Genomic DNA, 23,436 nt, shown 5'->3' with positions numbered 1-23,436 from the left:
TAATGTTGTAATACCATACCCAACCCAAGGACAGGTGTAGGGCTGTTTTTAGAGAAAACCAGCTACAGCTATAATGCTGACACACTTGGCACCCCACTGGTCTCCACTTCTTCTTGGTTCTCTGTTGTCTCGAACCCCTCAGAGCCTGCCTGCTGCAACTGACTGGTAAGTAGTTGGGTCCCGTTGGTTGGGATTGCTAAATCCTGGAAGAAGCAGAGACCAGTGGCAAACAGGCACCAGGAGTGCTGACATGGTAGCTGTGGAGGACTGGGGGCAGTGAGTATAGCATGTTTATTTTTACACCACCCCTGAATTAAGCAAATTTTGCTTTTGCCTGGACAACCCCTGTGTCTATAATCAAGGCATACTTTAGAACAAATGCAGAACACAGTAAATAATGCACATTATTACATTATCCTCACCTACCTGAAATTGGCCTATAAAGGCCACAATGTCTTAAGGAGATTGGTCACTCAATAAAAGCATAGGCATACACAAAGACATGCTCACAGCCAGAAAGATGAGTGCTGATGTCATGCAGACCCATGCAGATACAGGAACACATATCACACATGCAGCAATACTTCTCTGTACAGCCAAGCACACCAGTAATGTTACCAACACTGCCAATTGTAATGAACCTTTCCATTCATACACAGAAGTAGTTCTATCTGAAGTGCCATCATGGCCTCCATCCAACCCACTATAGATATGAGACAGATTCTGAGAATCACTAATCACATGCATTCAGCATGAAATATTTAAGGTGAAGAAAACAGGCACATAGAAGTGGAAGAAATCTCCATCATGTTGTGAAGAGAAGCTTACTGACCATTGTTATGTTTCATTTATTATGTACAGTATAAGACAAAAGGGCAATGACTGTCCTCATAAATAGGTAATCTTCTATGAATAGCTCCAACATATGGTGCACTACATGGTCACTTGGGTGTATAACGTATGCTAATTCCATACAAAAGAGGCTGATAGGACTAAGAGGTTAAGTGCAGGTAGAAGAATATTTGTCATTAATGATTCATGACCTACAAGAAAAAGATACTATAATACTCTGTAGTAGTCAAGCTACGTAGGGAACCCTGTATGCTTGCAAACTTTTCCAAGTCCCAATTCCTGCAGTGAAAGCAATAGTCTTCAAATGTTGATCAGATGAGGAGCTGGGGTGGCATTGTTACAGACATTGATGACACAGTTTGAGGGGCCACAATGGCTAGTATAGGCAAAAGACAGTATTGGGTATTATGGTGCTATGGCTTGGAGATTGTTGGGACAGTATAACAATTATACAAGTGTTTTTACACAGTTTTTCATGTGCAGTAAGGGGGGGGTGCCCCTTTTCTCGACTTCCAATTTCTATGTTAGGGTGGGTTCAGGAGTGCGAGTATGTAAACACCGCCCCCCTTGACCCACGGCGGGCCAGTGAATACTTTACCAGTCCGTGCACCGGCCTGCTTTTGTGGCTCCCGGCATCGATTGATGAAGCGGGACGTCAGGATGCCAGGAGCCATAGAAGCAGGCGGGAGCATGGACTGGTAAAGTATTCACTGGGCCGCCACGAGTCAAGGGGGATGGTGCTTTACATACTCGCAGTGGGATGAAAATTCCGCTGTGAGAATGTAATCCTATTCAAAATGACAGTATGGGAATCGCACCAGATTTCGCAGGCCTGGTTGGTCACTTTTTTTTTTTTTTTTTTAACTACTGGTAAGAAACTGTGCAGGACTCTTTTCCCCAGGAACTTTCAACAAATCAAGGGGGCATTGGTCCAAGGCTCAAGGGGAACAAATGGAAATAAACACCAGGCTCTTCTGTCCTGGGGACAAAATAAGAGTGCATAACAGAAGGTGTATTTTGATCTCTGCTCTTGGAAACCCTGTCTTCTATGCACCCCACTGCTTGGAAACAACTTATCTTTTGGTGGCAAGGCAGCATTTCTATTATTAAAGGGGAACTCCGGATAAGAAAAACTTGTTTTCTATTAAAAGTACATTAAAAGTAATATAGATGAGTCTATACAATGTATTACCGTATCTGTGTGGTTCTGCCACACTGGTAGCTGATAGAAATCCAGGAAGTGAAAAAAATGGCCTCTGTGCCAATTCACATTGTCTCCTGCTCCTTCTGCTATCCCCCTAGGAGACAAATCTTCCATGCCTCTATCTCACATTGTGTGTGTTTGCTGATGATGCATACAGGGGGCAGGGAGTGATATCACAGGAGGCATGGCTGGATCCGCCAATCCCCTAAGTGATTCACCATCTCTGTCCGTCCAGAAGCAGCTGCTGCTCTAATTTTACTGATTGCAATGGGTGGGGGCTGTAATTATCACATGAGGGAAAGCATTGCTTTTTGATAGTTTGAAAACTGTGACAGACAGGTAAGTAATGCGTTATGCTTCTGCAGAAGTTTCTTTTTTTTTTAACCTCTACCTGGAGTTCCCCTTTAAAAGGGCAATGTATCGGTGAAATTTCGCATATTTTCCATGAACAACTTTTCATCACAGCTATGGTTAGGCCAGTATTACATGGCTGTAGTATCTAAAATGCACTTGATTCTACTAAACGTTGATCTTTATTATGGAGATTATTTAGTAACCACCCTTCCGCCCAGTTTTGTGTTATCTGATCCCTATAGCCACCCTGATCATCCATCTCCCCATGTATCCTTCATCCTAAACGAATGTTGGCCGTACAGATTGTGCATACAATAATTAGTAAATATAACAATTTGTGTCACCCACTTGTGTTTGTGAGCACTCAGTAAATAAAAAATGTGAGAAAGTGCCAGTTCCCCTTAAGCCATGCACAAGCAGTCAGATATGTTTCCATGCTACTCTTCAGGTCACTATACTGACTCCAGGTCTTGGGAAGTCTCATTTCAGAAGTGATCAATGTGCACCCAGTTTTTGTATGACAATTTAAGGTATGGCAAGGTAAGCTATGGTATGGCCTCCTTCCTGTGAGCCTATTAAAGTGTGGTTACAAAGCTTGATCTATCACGTCTATAACATAATAATATAAAATAAAAAGGCAGATATATCTCCCTATCGCAAGATAACCAGTGCACATTAAAAACAAAGTGACCAGCCTGTGGCCCCAGGTAGATGCCAGACCCTCGTGCTTCCACCACATTAGGTATCTGTGATAGGATGAAGTCATTCATTTTGGTTTTCATTGCAGTAAGCAAAGTAATTATGTAACTGGAACAGACACAAAGCTGCATTCAGTCTCCTCCAAACACAATGAGCAAAGAATTACTGTCTCAAAGTTAATGATTTACTTGTCTGATTTTTCTTTTGGCTATGAAACCATTAGCTAAAACTATGGCAACTACTGCTAGGAAATGTTTTACCAAGTGTTCTGTAATAAAGCACAGTAAGTCCACACAAGCTCTCAAATCTGTGTAGTGTAAATAGCAGTGTCACAAAACTTATGACATATCGCAGAGATAGAGCTGGGAAACGTGCCTTCTCTCTATATGTAAGGGCCCTATTACATGGAGCAATAATTGACCGAATCAGGAAAGACAATGATCAGCTGAAGAGCCGTTCATCGACTGATCGTTGTCTTCTGGAAAGTTTAAAAATCATTGTCCGCCAACCACGCAGCTGCAGCTGCGGAGACCAAGAACCCCACAGACAAGGCCCGAGGACACTGGGGAACGTGATGAGGTTAGTAGTAGCTTTATTATTTTATAACAATGTCCATGCAGCCCTTGCTGCACGATAATCGAGCCGCACATTAGGATCTGTAAGCGTTCGTTGCTCTAGCAGATCGTCGTTCGCTTATAGGGAATATCAGGCCGTGTAATGAGGCCCTAAGTCTATGGGACCATGTAGCAAGCACAGAGAGTAGGTGATAGAAGGTGATAGAAGGGTGTCAACATGCAGCCCTTGCTGCACGATAATTTATGTTTGGACTGACATCATATGTGCCAATCATAAGGAAATGTTTCCAAAAGTCTTCTGTCAGCTGTAATTCACATTCCAAACTGCTGACACTGTTATGTGAAGTAAACACACAGTACCTTTCCTATGTTTAGCTGTGCTTCCAGATTGAAGAGAATTGCTTTCATTGTCAAAGTCAAAGAGGCTTTCCCAAGCTCCTGAATAGTTGCAAGCTGCAATGTCTCTCCCCCTCCCTGCTTGATTGACACCTAAAAGCAGGGTCAGGTATAAGAAGGGGGGGGTAAGGAGGTGTTACAGCTTACTGCACTTCAGGAACTTGAAAAGCCTCTTTGACTCTTTTTTACTTTGGAATACATGTTCTGGATGCACAGAAAGATGTATGAAAGGTACCATGTGTCTCCTTGAACTAACAGTATCAGCAATTTGGAACATTGGAACATGAATTACAGCTAGCACATTCCCTTAAAGTATTAAGTATATCTTTCTCTCCAGCTTTTTGGCTCCTTTCACACTGAGCAAGAACGGCGGAACTCCGCTACGGAATCCTGCCGTGCTCAGTGTGCTGCTTTGAGTGAATGAGAGGGCGCACGCTCCTCTGCTGCTGCTGCCGCCGCTCTCCGTTTAGAGGAGTGACATGTCACTTCTTTGAGTGGAGAGGGGCAGCAGCGGAGGAGCACGCGCCCTCTAATTCACTCACAGTGAAACACTGAGCAAGGTGGCATTCTGTGGCGGAGTGCTCCGCCACGGAATTCCAATGTTCTTACTCAGTGTGAACGGGGCCTTTGTCTAACATGAAAAACATTTACAAACACTACAGTACATTACATTAAAGTACAAAAACTGGGCAGCCACACAGCAAACACAATGTGAAATAAGAGTTCACCAGCAAACTTCCTATGCCATCAAGCTTATGTATAGTCAAATGTTATTGCTTAATGTATTCCATTGCCATGCCAAGCGGACCTGCAGGGAAGTAGAGTAAATTATAGGCTGAGCAGGGCTAAATACAAGAATGTAAATACCTGACCTTCAGCTTGGACCATAGATTTAGAGAACTTTTTGCAGTGTTAGGGAATGAATAAAAGCAATAAGGAGGAAGGGGTCTCTTTAAATAGAGAGAGTAGTGATTTTCCACCATAATCTCTCTTGTAGGTGCCTGTCTCCACATCTCTGGCCTACCCTCTGTGACAGCTTCTGGAGAGATGGTCTCTGGGGTCAGGTACACAATAACATCCCCTTCGGGAGTGTCCCCTAGGTTTGGAGTGGTGCGCAAGTTCGGGGAGCCCGGGTTCGAGTCTGTTGTGAAGTCAAAACCATCTGGGATACAACACAGGAATATTTTAGTGTATTTCTGAAGACAGACTGCTACTTCTTACACTTGTTTGCTGGTGGTGGCTTCTCCAAAAACAAGAACACAATACAGAACATCAAGTTGATGGTGAAATTTGTTGGTTGTTAAATGTGAACACTGTATAACAAGCACACATGTATAGTATATGTGAATACAACTTTGTAACTTAAAAAGCAAATCTGAATGAACAATGCATGAAAATGAATGAAATTATAAACTGATGGAAAATAATGGGACCTTACAATGCCCTAATGTTCACATTAATAGACTAGGAGTATACAAGCGTTAAAGGGGTATTCACATCTCAAACATTTACAGGATAGCCACAAGATATGCCATAAATATCAGATAGGTGCTGGTCTCAGAGGTGGGACCCGTAACTATCTCACAAACACAGCCCGTTGTAAATGGAACTGAGAAAAAGTTGGACAGGCTGCTTTACACAGCTTCTGTTACTCCACAACTGCAATCGTATAAACTGCACAATATATAGTAACAGTATAGTAGAGAAATAACAGGCATTAAGTTAAAATGTAACAAAGATTTCCAAGCAACTTAAACAGGGAAGAACAAAAAGGAGGAGATAAAAAAAAAGCAATAACAGTTAAGAAACATCTAACTGATCACAAGAGAACAGAACTCTGAAACATAGGGGGAAGATTTATCAAATATGGTGTAAAGTAAAACTGGCTCAGTTGCCCCTAGCAACCAATCAGATTCCACCTTTCATTCCTCACAAATTCTTTGGAAAATGAAAGGTGGAATCTGATTGGTTGCTAGGAGCAACTATGCCAGCTTCACTTTACACCATGTTTGATAAATTTCCCCCTATGTTTATAAAACACATAAGAATGTGCACATGAAATGTTCTGCGCATATGGACACAGACTTGAAAGAATCATTATAGGTATAAACAAGAAAAAACAAGAAGCAGACACTTAACCACTCCACTATGGGGCTTGTTTCCCCCCTTCATGATCAGACACTCAAATTTTTTTAGCACATGCAGATTTGAAATTTACAAAAGTCCTTTAGTTTGTTTACAAGTTATTTTTTGCGCCATTTTTTAGAGATACATTAGGGGTTATTTTTGATTTAGTACAATTTTATTTTAGGTGGTTTCACAGGAAGATGTAAAGAATATAAAATAATAAATAGGAATTTATTAGTAGCAGAAAGTGATACTAAAATATATATATTTTTTACATTGCATGTCTTTTACTGTTACAGTCATCAGATATGTCAATGTATGGTCATCCTAAATGGTTGTTACAATTAGGAAATAAATGGGTATCTGGGAAGAAAAAAACAAACCTCTTTTTTCTGTTCCTGGACAACACATCAAAGTAGGTCACAAAATTTTTAATATGTGGGTACAGGGTAAAAAGAAAAAAAAATAATTTATACTCCCCTATTCCACACAGGTTCCGTTACAGCCCCTTGAAGTCCTCTGTTCTGTCGCTTTTCCCTGCTTTGGAGTCATTACGAGTCATTTCAGCACGACCTGCTCAGCCAATCACTGGCTTTTGTGGTGACCCGCAGAAAGGTCCTACTGAGATGACTTGTCTCGAAAGACAGTACAAGAGCATACATGGGACTGGAAGGCACTGAAACGGAAGCTGTGGGGGATCTGGGTAGGGGAGTAGGGCTTTTATTTTAAAAAATTTTTTGCCACACAACATTTTGTGAACACACGCAACCCCTATAACCTTACATATAAGTGACAACTGGAGACCTCACTGAAGCCTGCTATGGAAGCCATGTACTAAGGCACAGTCTGATCTGGTAGGCCTGCCTCCTCCCACAAAAGATTTATAAAGATTAACATCTGCTCGCTGGCATAAATCACAATACAAATCGACACCTGCTCCCGAGCAGGATTAAGCTAGTTCCGCAATGCCTGCGCCAGGAGCAGGGCCAGATGACTTTACTAAGAGGTGTACTAAGAGGTGTACTAAGAGGGGGGGGCGGGGCTTTAAGACTGGCATACTTATACGTCAGTCTTGATAACTGTTCCCCATAATCCCCATGTCCGCCAGTGCAAATAATAAATGTGAAGGGGAAAAAAAAGTGCACACATCTAGCATCGATGTGTGCGTGATGATGCTGGTAAAAAAAATTATCACGTAGTTTAATTTGCAGGGTGAACACAGAAAATTCTAAGTTAGAAAACCGCTAATTTTTTCGTTAAATTAGGGAATTTTTCACACGAACACAGTAAGGATATTAGCCAAAATTCTCCACTATCCTCAAGTACAAAAACAAAAAAATAAATCTCAGAATCGCTTAGATAAGTTAAAGTATCCCAAAGTGTGAGAGTTCAGATTTGGTTCAGGCTCTGGTCCTTACCTGTCACTACAAATACCTTTTGAGATGTCATAAGACATGCCAAAATTATTGATCACAGCTAGTCTCACTGCTGAGACCCGCTTTGATCAGGAAATATAGCAAATGAGAGATTGCGGCAGTGCCATCCACTTCCTAGCCGACCTCTCATTCTGTCCACAAATTTCAATGTAAGTCTAAGATAAAATATTGAAGGAATAAGCAGCCAGCCAGAGAGAGGATCGGCCGTGGGACCCGCTGTGGTCAATAACATTTGACATGTCTAATGACATGTCAAAACGTATTTGTAGTGGCAGTGCCCATTATGTCAAAACGTATTTGTAGTGGCAGTGCCCATTATGTCAAAACGTATTTGTAGTGGCAGTGCCCATTTAAGCCAAAATTAGCCTGGTCTTGAAGGTGTTATTAATTGAGAAGGGTCGCAACCTGTAGTCTTGTCATGTATGTAGGAGTTGTCTACTGGAGGAAAATACATACTGACAACTGCGCAATGTATAGCAACACATCACAGCTTGTATAATTTACTTTGTGCCAAATGTACACAAGAGCTTTCATATGTACGCTACTATAAAGACAAAACTTTTCCGAGCAGTAAACAAACTGGAATCTAATCTATTAGATGCTGCTGTTACCTTCTCTTCTCCAGCGGTGCCTTCGTATTGAAGCAGTGGTGATGGCAGTTCGAGAGATGCGAGGGACTGTTGGGGTCACTTCAACTTTCAGCACTTTTTGTCCTTGTTGTGAAGTGTCAGGAGCATCAAACGGCAGTGAATTTTTCATTGCATTTGCAACCTGGGTAAAAGGTGAAGAATAAAATGAAGTTTCTAACCAAAGAGACCTGCGAGCATTTATTGCTTCCCAGTCTTAATACAGAGCTGATATCTTTCAGTGCTCTATTTCTGTCTGCTGCTTCATGAGCTTATAGACTGAAAAATAAGACCTTAGCTCATGCAATTCCAAAACAATTGTAGGACAGACTGAGGTACGACGGGTCACTTACCAGCAAGGGCTGCGAATAAAGCTCCAGCTGGGCACGATAGATGATGTCATCCAGAACCTCTTGCCCTAGTTCCCACTCACCATTGTATCTGTTCAAGAGACACATTTATAATTGAAGTCATTTTTTTCTAAGGACAGAATGAGAAGGACACTGAAAATGTGAAAAAAAAAACTACAAAACAGTAGAGTCACATGTTACCTATTGTAGAGATGTTACCAAGATACCAATTAGTCTGCGCACATATTTCTTCTTTTGTAGAGATGTGGCATGAACACTGGGCTGTGTGTAACAGTCCTATTAAATGGGCCGACTACCGTAAGAGTGGCACTCGTTTACTGGATCTATTACATGGCCTGATAATCGGGCAGTAAGGGCTGCATGGATATCATAAGCGATGTCCATGCTGCCCTTGCCCAAACACCTGACAGCTTACCTCTCCCCGCTCCCGTTCTGTGCTCTGCTGGTTCCCGGTCCTGACGGCTGCAGTGTTTGAGCAGTGGTCCCGGTCTGTGATTGGCCAGATCAGCTGACAGGACGCTCAGACGCTGCTGCCACCGGAACCGGAAAGCTGTGGAAAAAAGGAGCAAGAGACTGGGAGCAAGGAGAGGTAAGGTGTCAGGTGTTTGGGCAATAGTTAGCCGTCGTCTAAGCATCGCGCCCGACGATTTTAGGTCCAAACCTAAACAAACAATCAGCCAAGGATCATTGTCATCAGCTGATCATTGTCTATATTAGACGGAGCGATTATGGGACCCTGAATGTCATTTTAAACAATTATGCAGAAATCAATTCAACAAGCAATAAGAAACTCTGTAATAGGTTTTATTAGGCAAAAGAGCTTCTTTCTGAACTGACAGGGCTAGTTTCCCACCTTCCCTCACTTATTATCTGTTGCAGAGAAGCAAAGTGAAGATGGATTTGCTGCGTCCATTATAACCTTTGGAGGGGGAGGGGTCAAGGGGGATGAGTGAGCAGGGAGAGGAGAGATCCAGCCTGAGCAGTTTGCAGTATACTAGTCCTTTCTCTAAGATATCACACGAGGCGCCAGGCCTTTTTTTCTGGATGTTGTGCTGTCTTTTTTTGACAGCACAACATCCTGCAATCTTACCTCACCAAGTTCCAAGACCAGCAACTGAGCAGTCTGACCTGTGAATCCAGCATCTCAAAAATGCAGGGCTGGTTCTCTCCTCTTCCTGCTCACGCTTCCCTCTCTGCCCCCCCCCATAGGTTATAATGGGCACAGCAAGCCAATCGCTTGCACTATTTTTGCAGAAATTGTTTGTAATAACAGTTACACTTTAACTTCCTGACTCTTTCCTGATCAAGAGTCAGTAAAACAGACCTTTTGGAGAATACATTTTAATTCAATTTTCATCAGCTCTCCTGACCCATCTGTTTTAGAATACACTCGCATTCCCCAAGAAATAACAAAACCCATTGTCAATGGGGCATTTCTCTATTCAGTTTACATAGCCAGTGCCAGAGTCTTTAATTCCCTTTGTTTACCTCGCTATTGTAGTACAGCAGCAGAGTTTGCCCTTATAATTACTTATAATATGTCGCTTTCACTGACACCATTTATAATTTGCAAAGTATAACAATTCCCTTTAGTTTCCTACATATATGTACATATAAATGTGCATACAGCTTTGTATTGTAGTACACACAGACTGTACAAATATTGTATGGGCAAATGTAATGTTCAGCTTTTCACTCCAGTCATGCATTAAACTATAAGTGCACTTTGGGTTAGAAAGTGGACCGTAAGTATCAAAAGCAAAACCAGCAACATCATATCCAGTTGTGGTGGATTTTTAATCAGTATTACAAAGTAATAGAGTCTTTGCATCTACTCACTTTCTGGACTTACTGAATTATCTGTCAACAAGTATGATCGAAACTTGTAAAAACTAAAGGTGAACAAATTTACAATATTAACAAAGCAAGTCGTTTTGTTAGCTCAGCGGTTGGCTTATCACCCGGCTGCCTTTTAAGTGATTTAAATTTTGAAAGTTATAACGACAGTGACACTTTAAGCTCTGTGCCACTGCAGGTGCCTAGAAAAGCTGGATCCAGTCCTGGAAAACTGGGATTAGTCCCAGCTTTTCCAGGCATTCAGAGCGGCACGGAGTTCAAATGTACCTGGCTGATAAGCCAACTGTTGAGCTAATGAAGCACTTCGTTAATACTGTAAGTTCGCTCATCTCTAATTTTACCAGTTTAACCCCATTGGTTAAAATGGGAATACCCCTTTAACATAAAGAAAAAGATAACTTAAAATGTATTTCAGTTTCATTTTCCATTTGTTTTATTTTCCCAGTTTCTCACTTATCTCACTGGTCACCTAAAAAAATAAAATAAAAACTTACATAGCGTGATAAACACCAGTGAGCAGCTGGACCATAAAAACAGGATCCAATACCACACGACCACACAGTTCCTTCCAGCGTTTTTCATGCTGTCTGGGAAAGCCACTCACGCACAATCTGGAGTAAAGCAAAAAAAAAATTAATAAATGAACAAACTGGCTTTTCCCTCATTTAATTTTAATGAGACAGACGTACACATCAACTGAAAAGAGAGTTTCATCATACAGCTCTTCCAGCAATTGGTGGTTCAGAGGAATCTGTAGCTCAGGAGATTAAAATCAATACTCCAACCAGACCTCTACTTAAGGGGTTGTATGAATACAAAATGAACTAAAAATATTGGCAAGCAGTAACACGGGTTCAGTCTGCATGTAGATATAAAATGAGATCATGTAGCCCTTAGATGTCATTGAAAATAATCTTAGAGAACGGCCCATGTATCTAATAAAAGTACCAATTGATGGCCTATCCTTAGAATTGGCCATGAGTAGGGCTGGGCGATATTGGCCTAAATTAATATCGCGGTTTATCGTAGATGTAGCCGCGGTAATGATAATTGAACGATAATTATGACACGCCCTGTTTGCAAGCCACACCCCTTTTGCAAGCCACGCCCATTTGGCCATGTCAAACTGACAATTTTGTTTCAATAATTTTTTTTTAAAAAAGGAACTCACTGAGCAGCAACACAAGGCAGGGCCATTTACTCTATAGTCATTATTATTTGTCATTATTAGGGGGTCTCAGAAGAGACCTGGACGTGTATAACCAGGTATACAGCCATACCTGTATATACAGCATACCTGTATATACACATCCCGTATTGTGTACCTAGCTGTATATCTGTATGTACACGTCCCGTAAAGTGTACCTAGCTGTATACCTGTATGTACACATTCCGTAGTATGTACATGGCTGTATACACACACGTCCTGCAGTGTGTACATAGTATGTACATACGACAGGATGTGTATTTACAGGTATACAGCCATGTACACACTACAGCTGTAGGAGCAGTGCAGACTAGGAAGGCAGGGTGAAAACCCCTGTAGGTGCAGTCCTCTGGATCTGACTGAGGAAAATATTCCCCCTCAGATGTGTCATCTGTTTTTATACCGGAAAGTCCGAGGTTGGTATATCCCACAAGCTGCGCCATATTGTAGCGTATGCACTGCATTAAAATCTATTATGATCAGGTACTGCTATAAGACAGAACTTCATATTTCATATATTATATATATATATATATATATATATATATATATATATATATATATATATATATATATATATATATATATATATTATATATTATATATATATATATACACACACACACACATACATACATACATACATACACACACACACACACACTGAGGCTTTGTTCACATTGATGTCACATTCCATTATCACTTACAGAAATAAAATATGGAACCCAACAGCCCCCCTGTCTGTTATTGGGGTTCACCAGGTGCAGGTCAAGTGTGGCTGGATCCTGCACTGTTCTCAACGAAAACTTGACACAGGTGTGAAAAGAGCAATAAAGTGACAGTACAATAAAGTGACCAGATCAAAAGGGGTCCAATCCCATGTAAAGAAAGCTCCAGCTCCTGCTAATTGTCAGCGCTATATAGCAAGTAGGCCATGTGATAGCTTCACACTAGGATAGATTCTCCATTTAAATCTCATTTTTTTCCCCTTTATGCTAAATAAACAGAACATTTGAGACAACAACTATATTGCTTCCCAGTGTATATAGTATCTCCTATAGTATAGGAGATCTTTGTGCTTCCATCTAGGTAGGGTATAGTAGTGGAGGTATAGTGAATAAGGGTTGTAGTAGTACAGCTATAGAGCAGGGGTGTAGTAGTAGTACAGCTATAGATGAGGGTGTAGTGGTAGTACAGGTATAGAGGAGGGGTGTAGTAGTAGTACAGGTATAGAGGAGGGGTGTAGTAGTGGTAGTACAGGTATAGAGGAGGGGTGTAGTAGTAGTACAGCTATAGAGGAGGGGTGTAGTAGTAGTACAGGTATAGAGGAGGGGTGTAGTAGTAGTACAGCTATAGAGGAGGGGTGTAGTAGTAGTACAGCTATAGAGGAGGGGTGTAGTAGTAGTACAGCTATAGAGGAGGGGTGTAGTAGTAGTACAGCTATAGAGGAGGGGTGTATTAGTAGTACAGGTATAGATGAGGGTTTAGTAGTAGTACAGGTATAGATGAGGGGTGTAGTAGTAGTAGTACAGCTATAGAGGAGGGGTGTAGTAGTACAGGTATAGATGAGGGTGTAGTAGTACAGGTATAGAGGAGGGGTGTAGTAGTAGTACAGGTACAGATGAGGGGTGTAGTAGTAGTACAGGTATAGGATGAGGGGTGTAGTAGTAGTAGTACAGGTATAGGATGAGGGGTGTAGTAGTAGTAGTACAGGTATAGATGAGGGGTGTGGTGGTAGTAGTACAGGTATAGATGAGGGGTGCAGTAGTAGTACAGGTATAGGATGAGGGGTGTAGTAGTACAGGTATAGATGAGGGGTGTGGTGGTATTAGTACAGCTATAGAGGAGGGGTGTAGTAGTAGTACAGCTATAGAGGAGGGGTGTAGTAGTAGTACAGCTATAGAGGAGGGGTGTAGTAGTAGTACAGCTATAGAGGAGGGGTGTAGTAGTAGTACAGCTATAGAGGAGGGGTGTAGTAGTAGTACAGCTATAGAGGAGGGGTGTAGTAGTAGTACAGCTATAGAGGAGGGGTGTAGTAGTAGTACAGCTATAGAGGAGGGGTGTATTAGTAGTACAGGTATAGATGAGGGTTTAGTAGTAGTACAGGTATAGATGAGGGGTGTAGTAGTAGTACAGCTATAGAGGAGGGGTGTAGTAGTACAGGTATAGATGAGGGTGTAGTAGTACAGGTATAGAGGAGGGGTGTAGTAGCAGTACAGGTATAGATGAGGGGTGCAGTAGTAGTACAGGTACAGATGAGGGGTGTAGTAGTAGTACAGGCATAGGATGAGGGGTGTAGTAGTAGTACAGGTATAGGATGAGGGGTGTAGTAGTAGTACAGGTATAGATGAGGGGTGTGGTGGTAGTAGTACAGGTATAGATGAGGGGTGCAGTAGTAGTACAGGTACAGATGAGGGGTGTAGTAGTAGTACAGGTATAGGATGAGGGGTGTAGTAGTACAGGTATAGATGAGGGGTGTGGTGGTAGTACAGGTATAGATGAGGGGTGTAGTAGTACAGGTATAGATGAGAGGTGTAGTAGTAGTACAGGTATAGCTGAGGGGTGTAGTAGTAGTAGTACAGGTACAGATGAGGGGTGTAGTAGTACAGGTATAGAGGAGGGGTGTAGTAGTACAGGTATAGAGGAGGGGTGTAGTAGTACAGGTATAGAGGAGGGGTGTAGTAGTACAGGTATAGAGGAGGGGTGTAGTAGTACAGGTATAGAGGAGGGGTGTAGTAGTACAGGTATAGAGGAGGGGTGTAGTAGTACAGGTATAGAGGAGGGGTGTAGTAGTACAGGTATAGAGGAGGGGTGTAGTAGTACAGGTATAGAGGAGGGGTGTAGTAGTACAGGTATAGAGGAGGGGTGTAGTAGTACAGGTATAGAGGAGGGGTGTAGTAGTACAGGTATAGAGGAGGGGTGTAGTAGTACAGGTATAGAGGAGGGGTGTAGTAGTACAGGTATAGAGGAGGGGTGTAGTAGTACAGGTATAGAGGAGGGGTGTAGTAGTACAGGTATAGAGGAGGGGTGTAGTAGTAGTACAGGTATAGATGAGGGGTGTAGTAGTACAGGTATAGAGGAGGGGTGTAGTAGTAGTACAGGTATAGATGAGGGGTGTAGTAGTACATGTATAGCTGAGGGGTGTAGTAGTAGTACAGGTATAGCTGAGGGGTGTAGTAGTAGTAGTACAGGTACAGATGAGGGGTGTAGTAGTAGTAGTACAGGTACAGATGAGGGGTGTAGTAGTAGTAGTACAGGTACAGATGAGGGGTGTAGTAGTAGTAGTACAGGTACAGATGAGGGGTGTAGTAGTACAGGTATAGAGGAGGGGTGTAGTAGTAGTAGTACAGGTACAGATGAGGGGTGTAGTAGTAGTAGTACAGGTATAGAGGAGGGGTGTAGTAGTAGTACAGGTACAGAAGAGGGGTGTATTAGTACAGGTATAGTTGAGGGACAGACTGGCGGGCGATCACACTAATCAGCTGTTTGAAGGGCCTGCAGCCTTTTTAAACAGCTGATCAGCAAGTGAGCTGACATGCTGACCCCCACCATACCGATACTTGTGGCCTATCCTGAGGATATATTATTTTTTAAAGATTGGATAGCCACTTTAGGCCACAATCTCACATGCATGCAAATGCATTCTAATCCCAGAAACATTGTGCAACTGCTGGAGAATGCCATTGGCTAGGTTTCAAGCACATGTGTTTGCATGCATGTGGTAATGTGGCCTTAAAAGGGGTTGGCTATCTTATAGCTATTCTTAAATAAAATAGCATTGTTAAAAATATTGGATTTACTGTCTTTGTGCTGTATAATAAAACTTTACACCTGTTGTCCCTCATTATAGCGGCCAGCTATATGGCTTTCCTCTGCCTCTCCAGAGCGGTGCAATGCACCCAGAAAACAGGCACAGTTATGCAGCTGTTGGGTATGCTGGGGGCAGTAGTTATGCACCGTTTGAGCTATGATGGATGCTGAGGGCAGTAGTTACGCACCGTTTCAGCTATGATGGATGCTGGGGGCAGTAGTTATGCACTGTATCAGCTGTTGGGTATGCTGGGGGCAGTAGTTATGCACTGTTTCAGCTGTTGGGTATGCTGGGGGCAGTAGTTATGCACTGTATCAGCTGTTGGGTATGCTGGGGGCAGTAGTTATGCACTGTATCAGCTGTTGGGTATGCTGGGGGCAGTAGTTATGCACTGTTTAGCTGTTGGGTATGCTGGGGGCAGTAGTTATGCACAGTTTCAGCTGTTGGGTATGCTGAGGGCAGTAGTTATGCACCGTTTGAGCTATGATGGATGCTGGGGGCAGTAGTTATGCACTGTATCAGCTGTTGGGTATGATGGGGGCAGTAGTTATGCACTGTTTAGCTGTTGGGTATGCTGGGGGCAGTAGTTATGCACAGTTTCAGCTGTTGGGTATGCTGAGGGCAGTAGTTATGCACCGTTTGAGCTATGATGGATGCTGGGGGCAGTAGTTATGCACTGTATCAGCTGTTGGGTATGCTGGGGGCAGTAGTTATGCACTGTTTAGCTGTTGGGTATGCTGGGGGCAGTAGTTATGCACAGTTTCAGCTGTTGGGTATGCTGAGGGCAGTAGTTATGCACCGTTTGAGCTATGATGGATGCTGGGGGCAGTAGTTATGCACTGTATCAGCTGTTGGGTATGCTGGGGGCAGTAGTTATGCACTGTTTCAGCTGTTGGGTATGCTGGGGGCAGTAGTTATGCACAGTTTCAGCTATGATGGATGCTGGGGGCAGTAGTTATGCACTGTTTCAGCTGTTGGGTATGCTGGGGGCAGTAGTTATGTACTGTTTCAGCTGTTGGGTATGCTGGGGGCAGTAGTTATGCACTGTTTCAGCTGTTGGGTATGCTGGGGGCAGTAGTTATGCACTGTATCAGCTGTTGGGTATGCTGGGGGCAGTAGTTATGCACTGTTTAGCTGTTGGGTATGCTGGGGGCAGTAGTTATGTACTGTTTCAGCTGTTGGGGTATGATGGGAGTAGTAGCTAGACAGAGGAGAGAGCAGACTTACAGCATGGGCAAAGGATACTGGACGCTGCAGGAATTGCTGAGGAGGGAGGAGGCACACAACCTGGCAGAGGTCACAGGTCACCACACAGAACGCCGCAGCTCATTGGTTTCTGTCCTGATCTGTCCGTCACACAGATCAGCAGGCTGCAATGTCGGGGGCTGCAGCGTCCTCCTCACACACCCTGCTTCCCTGTCAGTGTGATGAATTGATTCCCACCGCATTATCACTGATCTCCGCAGCGGCAGACTCCTGAGTCCCGGCCTCCCCCACCTCACAGCCGCGCTGATCCTCACAGGCACATCTCCTCCTCCGCTCTCTGCATTGCCACCACTGCCCCAATCACAGGAACTCAGCTGTCCCTGCGGCCCCCTCCTCCTCCAGAGACCGGAGAGCTCGTTCCGTTATAGGAAGGAGCAGGTCAGTGCCGGCTCAGCCCTACTCCACACCCCTCTATCTCCAGCATCTGGCACCCCCGCAGCGGCACTCAGGGACCTCTCCCTATAACTGCACGCAGCCCCCTCCCCAGCCTCAGCACGGCACCTGTTGGTGTCAGTGCTCGGTTCACCGCCGGTCCCCGCATCACGTCTCAAGGCAAGGGAGCGCGGCCCGGGACCCCCAGCACTGTATGCTGTATATAGAAGATGCTGTGAGAGCGGCCGGAAGGGGAGTATAACCTGTCAGTGTCCTGGGGCGGGCGGGTAAAAATACCGCAGATACCGTCCTGGCGAACTTGAGGTCGGTTAACAGAGGCCAGGGACGGTATCGGTATTTTCACGGTATACCGCCCAGCCCTACCATGAGTGTCCCATTGGTAGGGGTGCCACACCTTGAACCCTCATTCATCAGAACACAGAAATAATGCAAATGAGTATGTTCACATGTTTAACACAAAGGGCATATAAAAACAAATACTTTAACCCCTTAAGGACAGAGCCTGAAATGGCCTTAATGACAGAGACAAATTTTATGAATATGACCAGTGTCACTTTAGTCATTAATAACTTCGGGATGCTTTTACCTATCCGGCTGATTCTGAGATTGTTTTCTCGTGACATATTGTACTTTACATTTCTGGTAAATTGGAGTCGATACTCATAACAAATCTTTATGAAAAAAACCCAAATAATGTGAAAAAATGTGAAAAAATGCATTTTTCCAACTTTGAAACTTTTTTGCGTATACAGAAAGTGGTTATACCACATAAATTATATATTAAATAGCATTAGCAACATGTCTACTTTATGTTGGCGGCATTTATTAAACTATCTTTCATTTTTTTTAGACGATAGGAAGCTTAAAACATTAGCAGCAAATTTCCAAATTTTCAGTAAAATTTCAAAATCAGATATTTTTAGGGACCTGTTCAGGTTTAAAGTGTATTTGAGGGGCCTGTATGTTAGAAAGCCCCACAAAGCACCCCATTTCAGAAACTGCACCCCCCAAACTCTGCAAAAGCATATCCAGAAAGTGTTTTAACCCTTTAGGGGAGTCACAGAAATAAAAGCTAAGTGTGTAAGGAATTTGAAAATTTTAATTTTCTGTGCAGAGATTTTATTGTAATCCAATATTTTTCATAATTATAAACCTATTACCAGAGAAATGCACCCCAATAATTATTGCCCCGTTTCTGCAGTTTATAGAAATACCCCATATGTGGCCCTATTGCGCTATTTGACGCAACCACAAGCCTCAGATATAAGGGAGCACCTAGTGAATTTCAACGCCTCCGTTATATTTGGTCATTTTTGACTGTACCACTTCAGGTTGGCAGAGGCTCTGGGGTGCCAAAACCTAAAAAACACCCCTAAAGTGACACCATTTAGAAAACTACACCCCTCAAGGAATGTAACAAGGGGTGCGGTGAGCATCTGGACCCCACAGGTGCTTCACAGATTTTCCGAACAATATGGCGTGAAAAAAGAAAAATTTATTTTTTACACTAAAACGTTGTTCTAGCCTTCAATTTTTCATTTTCTTAAAGGGATAAGAGGCAAAAAAGACACAAAACGTGTAGCGCAGTTTCTCCCGAGTACAGAAATACCCCACATGTGGCGATAGAGTGCCAGGGGGGCGCAGGACGAGCCTCCAAAGGGAAGGAGCGCCAATTGGCTTTTGGAAGCTGAATTTCACTGAAAAGGATTTCAAGGGCCATGTCGCATTTACAGAGCCCTCGTGCTGCCAAGACACTGGAAACCCCCCACAAGTGATTCCATTCTGGAAACTACACCCCTCAAGGAATCTAACAAGGGGTGCAGTGAGCATATGGACCCCACTGGTGACGGGCACAAATGTGGAACAATGTGACGTGAAAGGGAAAAATTTCATTTTTTCACTTTCATGGCACAAATGTGCCCGTCATCAAGGGGTCCATATCCTCACTGCACCCCTTGTTAGATTCCTTGAGGGGTGTAGTTTCCAGAATGGGGTCACTTGTGGGGGGTTTCCAGTGTTTTGGCAGCACAAGGGCTCTGTAAATGAGACATGGCGTTCATCATCCATTCTAGCCAAATCCAACCTCCAAAATCCAAATGGCGCTCCTTCCCTTCGGAGGCTTGCCCTGCGCCCACATGGCGCTTTATGTCCACATGTGGGGTATTTACGGACTCGGGGGAAATTGCTCTACACATATTGTGTGTTTTTTTTCTCTTTTAACCCCTTGTGAAAATGATAAATTCAAGGCTAAAACCAACATTATAGTGTAAAAAATGTAATATTTCATTTTCACGCCACATTGTTCCACATTTGTGCCCGTCACCAGTGGGGTCCATATGCTCACTACACCCCTTGTTACATTCCTTGAGGGGTGTAGTTTCCATAATGGGGTCACTTGTGGGGGGTTTCAACTGTCTTGGCAACACAGGGGCCTTTTGAATGCAACATGGCCCCTCGAAATCCATTCCATCCAAATCCAGCCTTCAAAAACCAAATGGCGCTTCTTCCCTTTGGAGGCTTACCCTGCACCCGCATGGCGCTTTATGTCCACATGTGGGGTATTTCCGTACTCAGGGGAAATTGCTCTACACATTAAATGTTTTTTTTTATCTTTTAACCCCTTGTGAAAATGAAAAAACATGACAAGATTAATGATTTAGAGTAAAAATTTTACAAAAATTACACTAAATGTTGGTCTAGCCTTGATTTTTTTCCATTTCCACAAGGGGTTAAAAAAGAAAATGAACACAAAACGTGTAGGGTAGTGTCCCCTGAGTACGAAAATACCCCACATGTGGGCATAATGTGCCATATGGGCACAGGGCAAGTCACCAAAGGGACAGAGCGCCATTTAGAGGCTGGAATGGAGGATGGAGGCCATGTCGCAATTACAAAGCTCCTGTGCTGCCAGGACAGTAGAAACCCCCGACAAGTGACCCCATTCTGGAAACTACACCCCATAAGGAATCTAACAAGGGGTGCAGTGAGCATATGGACCCCACTGGTGACGGGCACTTACGTAGAACATGTGCCGAGAAAATAAAAAATACAATTTTTTTCATTTTCACGTCCCAAATGTGGCCGTCACCAGGGGGCCATATCCCCGCTGCCCCCCTTGTTAGATTCCTTATGGGGTGTAGTTTCCAGAATGGGGTCACTTGTGGGGGGTTTCTACTGTCCTGGCCGCACAGAGGGTTTGTAATTGCATCATGGCATCCTCTAATGGGAATGGCGGCCATACCTATTTAGCTGGGGAAAAGGGACAATTCTAATTTATTTGGGGGTATTAGGGCAATTATTAGTTTATAAGGTTGGAAATGACAGGTGTCCATCAAACTCAACCTGTGTTGATCCAGAGGAAGGCAAAAAACCCTAGTAAGGCAGACGACAGTAGCCTCATCACAGGGGAAAAATTCCTTCCCGACTCCATAATGGCGATCAGAATAATCCCTGGACCAACGTGACCCCTGAAATAGGAATAAGGGACAGAATTTAGATAATGTAGAACCCCAATGACGTGTAGTGCGCCTTGAAGCGATCCAGTATGCAGAGGCCGGGGTGATCAGGACAGGCGTCACACTGGAAATGGTGTCCTTCCTGATCCCCCTGTTACGCCACACTCTCCACTTCTTCTGGGGTCTCCCTTTCTCCAGTGTGGGGGACGTCACCTGGAAAATGTTGTCCTGGTGCGATACGGGGTCCTTCATATCCAGAAGCGCTGGGTCCGCTCCATGGCTGCTAAATATTAGGGCTCTATTACTGCTTCTGATATTTACGGATCGTGCCGCAAGCTACAGTAGCTCGGGCAGCGAGGGACCGGAAGAGGGGGTGCTGGTATAAAAGTTATCCCCGTACAGGTGGTGACCTTTATCCAGCAGTGGGAAGATCAGTTCCCGGACGATCTCCCCACTAACTCGGAGGATGGGGGGGGAGGGGGCATCTGGGGGCTGGATTCGAGTGTCCCTTCCTTCATACACTCTAAGGGTACGTGCACACTGCGGAATCGCAACAGATAACCCTTTGTGCATTCCGCAGCTGGCACCCACCGGCGGACTGATGCAGGCGCACGTCTCCACACGTGTCATAGACTCCATTCTATGCACGGGCGGATTCCGCTCTCCGTCCAATGTGTTCATTCTTTGGATGGACGACGGATTCCGCCCGTGCATAGAATGGAGTCTATGACACGGGTAGAGACATGCGCCTCCATCAGTCCGCCGGTGGGTGCCAGCTGCGGAATGCACAAAGGGTTATCCTTCTCCATTCTGCAGTGTGCACGTACCCTAAATCTGTAAGTGTACCCAGAGGTACGCTCACACAGTTTGTAGAATTTCACACCATACCGTCATCTCTTATTGGGACGGTTCTGGCGGAAAAGACGTGTCTGGGGGGCAGCGTACGCTATGCTACCCCCCAGACATGTCACTGGATGATGAGGATGATGAGGATGAATGGAGGAAAGAAGGATCCCCCCATTCATCCTCACTGGCTGTTTCGGTGTCGGAGGCAATAATAGCGTATCCCTCTGACGCCGAAAACACCCTGGGGGTCATCTTTATACGGGGATTGGTATATGGGGTATGTAGTGGTGTAGTGTCAAACTTTATTCAATGTAGTGTGGTGTAATGTAGTGTTTTTTACGTGTTTTTTTACAGTAAGTATAAAAAAAAAACCTACGCCAACAAAGGAGTTGCTGCTAAATGCCGCACTTATGTGCGGCACTTATAAGCAGACCGTGGCAGTAGGATATAGAAAAAAAACACCCTACGCCAAAAAGGAGGAGTTGCTGATTAGCAGCGCACTTTCGTGCGATGCTGATCAACACTCAGCGGCGATAGGGTGCGGAAAATAGAAAAAAAAAAATTTGAAAAAAAAAAAATAAAAAAATTCTACATTCTGAATTTCCCTGTAGCTGCTGATAAGTGTATTACACATATCAGCCGCTAGGGGGCAGCAGAGCGCAAAATACGGAAAGAGCCGACGCTGGAGCCGAAAATAGCCGAGAGAAGCCGAACATGACGTCACGGAAGAAGCCGAAGACCCGAACGAAGACGAGAACGCCGCGAACCCGGAAGACGCCGATCAGGAGCCCGGGACAGGTGAGTAATGTACAAATACCTGCTCTGGACCCCTCGGCTACCTAGCTGAGGGGTCCAGGGCAGGTATTTACTATTTTGTGGGACTCTGATCGCCGTGCCACCGGCCCGATCGCCGTGAACGGCCGGCCGGCCGTTCACGGCGATCGGGCCGGTGGCACGGCGATCACCATTACTTTTTACAGTAATGGCGGTCGGTGCCGTCCTCGGACAGCACCGACCGCCATTTTTTTTCCGGGTCATCGGGTCGCCGATGACCCGGAAAGGTTCCGATCGCCGCTATTGGCTGATCTGAATTGATCAGCCAATAGCGGCGATCGTAAGCACGGGGGGTGTTAACCACCCCCCGTGCCGTGAAGCTAAGATGGCCTGCTATGATTTATAGCAGGCCATCTTCCCCGACCGCTGTGTGTGAACACGCAGCGATCGGGGAAACATCGGGCGTAAATTTACGCCCTGATGTGCCAAGTACCAGGGCGCGAGGGCGTAAGTTTACGCCCGATGTCGTTAAGGGGTTAAACAAATATATTGTTTACTAAGGATATATTCCCTTTACAACTATGCAAAATAGCTCAACACCAAACTCATAGTATAAGTGAGCCATGTCCAGTTTTGGTAGTTTTACAACCAAACAACCATTTCCTAACTATCCATCTTTCCTGTTTACCTGGAGCCCATCCTGCATAGCGACTGGTAGGATGAAGGTGGCATGTACACAATCGCAGAGTTGTAACACAACATAAGAAAACTTAGTACTTCAAACCTGCAGAAAAGAAAGAAGTTGTTATTTACACATAACACAAGGAACAGTGAATGTACTTAGTGTTCCCTGCCAAAACTCTCCTCACCTGTTCTGCGCTGTAAAGGTTTCTCTCTGGGGGTGAAGATCACTGTAAACCACTCGGAGGAGATCGTGCTGGCTCAGTGCTCCTTCTGTCAGAGCCATGGACCCCAAAGCTGATGGCTAAAGCAGCAAAGGAGGAAAAAAAAATTTAAAAAATAAATCAAGGTTGTACACGATCCACCCATTTATACCACTTAAAGGGGAATTTTAGCCAAATATAAAAATCCAGGGCCGACAGGGGGGCCTGGGACGTGTATGTATAGATTCCTAATAATGTCACCCCCACCACCTGCCAACCCTGGATGTTTAGAATTCCCTGGAG

General features: G+C 44.1%; 1 protein-coding gene across 5 annotated transcripts in view; it reads right to left on the bottom strand.

Annotated features, from left to right (window-relative positions):
* HYCC2 (hyccin PI4KA lipid kinase complex subunit 2) overlaps nucleotides 1-23,436 on the bottom strand; it is an 89,333-nt gene that overhangs the window by 11,381 nt on the left and 54,516 nt on the right. For 4 of the 5 annotated variants that reach the window (XM_069983337.1, XM_069983338.1, XM_069983335.1 and 1 more), the window contains 6 exons: nucleotides 23,119-23,234; nucleotides 22,938-23,033; nucleotides 10,992-11,108; nucleotides 8,623-8,710; nucleotides 8,255-8,414; nucleotides 5,105-5,242 (listed from right to left, as the gene is read on the bottom strand). In XM_069983337.1, coding sequence (XP_069839438.1) covers nucleotides 5,105-5,242; nucleotides 8,255-8,414; nucleotides 8,623-8,710; nucleotides 10,992-11,108; nucleotides 22,938-23,033; nucleotides 23,119-23,234 — 715 coding nt within the window. The remainder of the gene's footprint in view (nucleotides 1-5,104; nucleotides 5,243-8,254; nucleotides 8,415-8,622; nucleotides 8,711-10,991; nucleotides 11,109-22,937; nucleotides 23,034-23,118; nucleotides 23,235-23,436) is intronic. The other variant, XM_069983340.1, reaches the window with a different exon arrangement.

The sequence above is a fragment of the Dendropsophus ebraccatus genome, chromosome 9, assembly GCF_027789765.1.
Source record: "Dendropsophus ebraccatus isolate aDenEbr1 chromosome 9, aDenEbr1.pat, whole genome shotgun sequence".
NCBI classification, from domain to species: Eukaryota; Metazoa; Chordata; class Amphibia; order Anura; family Hylidae; genus Dendropsophus; species Dendropsophus ebraccatus.
The sequence above is the reverse complement of the archived record's forward strand: the minus strand, read 5'-3'. Positions and strand labels throughout refer to the sequence as shown.